Here is a 2429-nt window from a genome sequence, read left to right as displayed (position 1 = left end):
GTGATGCATGTGGCAAGCAACCTCAGGAATGTGACATGGCACCAAAAATTTGAATAAAATGTTACCTTATGGGACCCACATCTTAAAGTTCACACTTTTGAGGAGAAGTTGGCGGAAAAAAAAGAAGACCAAGAGGAGAAGATGAGACACAGATATGATGCCCCCAACGCATGATTTCCCCAACCTTGGCCATCTCACACCCAGCGAGATGTCTTCCGTCCCGGAAAAAAGAAGAGTGACGACGAGGAGGGAAGGAAAGTGCGCCTCATGCGGATATGACAGAGACCGCGACAATGGGTGAGGAAAAAAATTGAGGGAGAGAAAAAAGAAAAGACATTGTGACGAGTCAATAAACGGTAAAGCGCTAATTTGTCTTGCAGATGGAATATCCACACCTCGCCCCAACCGTGTGGAGTCTCTTCAATACCCATGGCATTAATACAGCGCGACCAATAATATACAGTTTCATGTTGCTCTTGCCTCTCTGTCCAACCCAGAGCATCCGCCACCTCTTGAGGTGTTCTTCATCTTGCTCTCGGATGGATGTGCCTCTGTGTTGAGGCCCCTGCACAACCAAATACAGTGAACCAGCAGATCTCGAAATGAGATTCATTGCTATTTTATCAGACAACTTTTTTTTTAGGTAAACAAGGTTGGTGCTTGGAGAGGGAGGTCTTCGCGATACGACACCGCGCGCATCCCATCCTACACTTCGTAGTCTTTAAAAACACATGGTCTTACTTCAGATCTGTCAAAGCACAACGTGTTTTATACGAATGAGCACGAGCACTTGCCACAATTAAACAGTGTTGAGAAGTTCACTTGTGGTGCTTTTTCCGAGGAACACGGCTGATACCACGCACTGCGGCAGCTCCTGGCAGTCCAAATATAAGGAATTAAGTGCAAGTTTGGAGGAAAAGTGTGAACAATGAAGTTCTTAGCAATATCGTGTTTAGTTTTCCTAACGACGGCAGTCCTTGCTGAAGAGGCGCAGCCGTCAGTGTTACAGGAATGTTTCGACAAGGATTCCATCTCTTGTGTGCAAATGGCGGTAGGGAATATTCACCTTTATCACAAATGGGATTTAAAGTGTACTTCACCTCTGATTCTTGTGCAAAATTTCACGACTATTCGGGAGTGCAGTGTGCAGAATCGCGCAAGAACTGCGATGATCTCAATATCGCGAGCAGACAAAGAGTGGAGAGAAATTGCCTCTCCCGCTCATAGATTGAATTCACGAAAGTTCTGGAAAACTCGTTCTTGCTGTGCTTAGTCTTATTTACAACTGCATTTCAATCGTGGCACAGTTTGTGCGTTTTGCCGTGAAAAAGAGGAAAAACACGCGCCAAGAGTGGCGTTTTGTGGGGCATTGGATTTGAAACCGTTGCAATGACCCAAGTTTTCACGAGCTCTCTCTCTCTATCTCTGCATCTTCCTTACAGGTGTTCCGGAAGGCCAAGGAATTTTTCGAACAGCCAAAAATTGACTTGGTCGCCGGATTGTCCGTGGTGAAGGTGGAAGGCGTCGCGAGGTCCGTGGACACTGCTTCTGATGAAGTGGAGGCCGCTAAGGACGTCGAGGCCCGGTCAAGTGCCATCGGATCCTTCGTGGTGGATCGCCTGGCTGCCTTCTTCCAGGAGCGCTCCCTAAACTGGAACTTCATGGGCGCCGCCCGAAGCCTGAGCAATGCCATTCCCGAGGATGTCAAGTCTCAAGTGCGCTCCCTGGTCGTTGAGGCGCGTGGCAAGAAGAAGCTGCTGAAGAAGCTCCTGCCTCTGCTCGGCATTGTCAAGCTAAAGGCTGCTGTCCTGGGAATCTTGGCTCTGCTCGGCATCGGTCTCATCGCTAAGAAGGCTCTGCTCGTGTCCACCCTGTCCATCCTGCTGTCTCTGGGTCTCCTCCTCAAGAAGGTGCTCTCCAAGAAACTCTCCCTGCTGGGCGGCGGACTTGGCGGCGGGCTTGGCGGTCTCGGCGGCGGCGGCTTCGGAGGCGGACACGACTTCCACGGTGGCGGCGGCGGCGGCGGATGGTCATCCGGTGGCGGTGGATGGAACTCGTACGAGCCCCACTCCTTCGGCGGCAGCGACCTCTCTCACTCCCTCGCCTACGGAGGCCACCACAAAGCCTAGAATGTCTCTTTGTCACACACCTAAAACCTACATAAGTAATTTATTTATTTATTTATTATCGATAATTGCATTAAACCTCGACAAGATGCCAACAATGAACGAGAGAGACGAGAAGGAGGCCCGTAGTTTTAGCGCAAAGAAAGTTGGGACCAACAAATGGGGAGACGCAGTGAATCACTCCAGAAGCAATTTGCGTCTCTGCCTAAAAACCCGGTGTTAACACTATTTATTTGTTTATTTGCATAAGATGAAAACAGTTGAAAAACTCTTTGTATATAAATAACTAGTCTCATAATTTAC

General features: G+C 48.9%; 1 protein-coding gene across 1 annotated transcript; it reads left to right on the top strand.

Annotated features, from left to right (window-relative positions):
- Positions 1-928: 928 nt before the first annotated feature.
- On the top strand, positions 929-2129 carry LOC132257870 (keratin, type II cytoskeletal I). The gene is made up of 2 exons (XM_059754912.1): positions 929-1051; positions 1443-2129. Exons 1-2 carry the CDS (start codon positions 929-931, stop codon positions 2127-2129), a joined length of 810 nt encoding a protein of 269 aa, XP_059610895.1.
- Positions 2130-2429: the final 300 nt, after the last annotated feature.

Source organism: Phlebotomus argentipes, unplaced genomic scaffold, assembly GCF_947086385.1.
Source record: "Phlebotomus argentipes unplaced genomic scaffold, Phlebotomus argentipes genome assembly scaffold_4, whole genome shotgun sequence".
In the NCBI taxonomy this organism is placed as follows: domain Eukaryota; kingdom Metazoa; phylum Arthropoda; class Insecta; order Diptera; family Psychodidae; genus Phlebotomus; species Phlebotomus argentipes.
The sequence above is the reverse complement of the archived record's forward strand: the minus strand, read 5'-3'. Positions and strand labels throughout refer to the sequence as shown.

What these genes read in the sequence shown, in the direction of transcription:
- LOC132257870 (XM_059754912.1), top strand. Translation starts at nt 929, where the DNA reads ATGAAGTTCTTAGCAATATCGTGTTTAGTTTTCCTAACGACGGCAGTC. An exon ending in TCTCTTGTGTGCAAATGGCG is followed by an intron (nt 1,052 to 1,442) that starts GTAGGGAATATT and finishes TCTTCCTTACAG; the next exon opens with GTGTTCCGGAAGGCCAAGGA.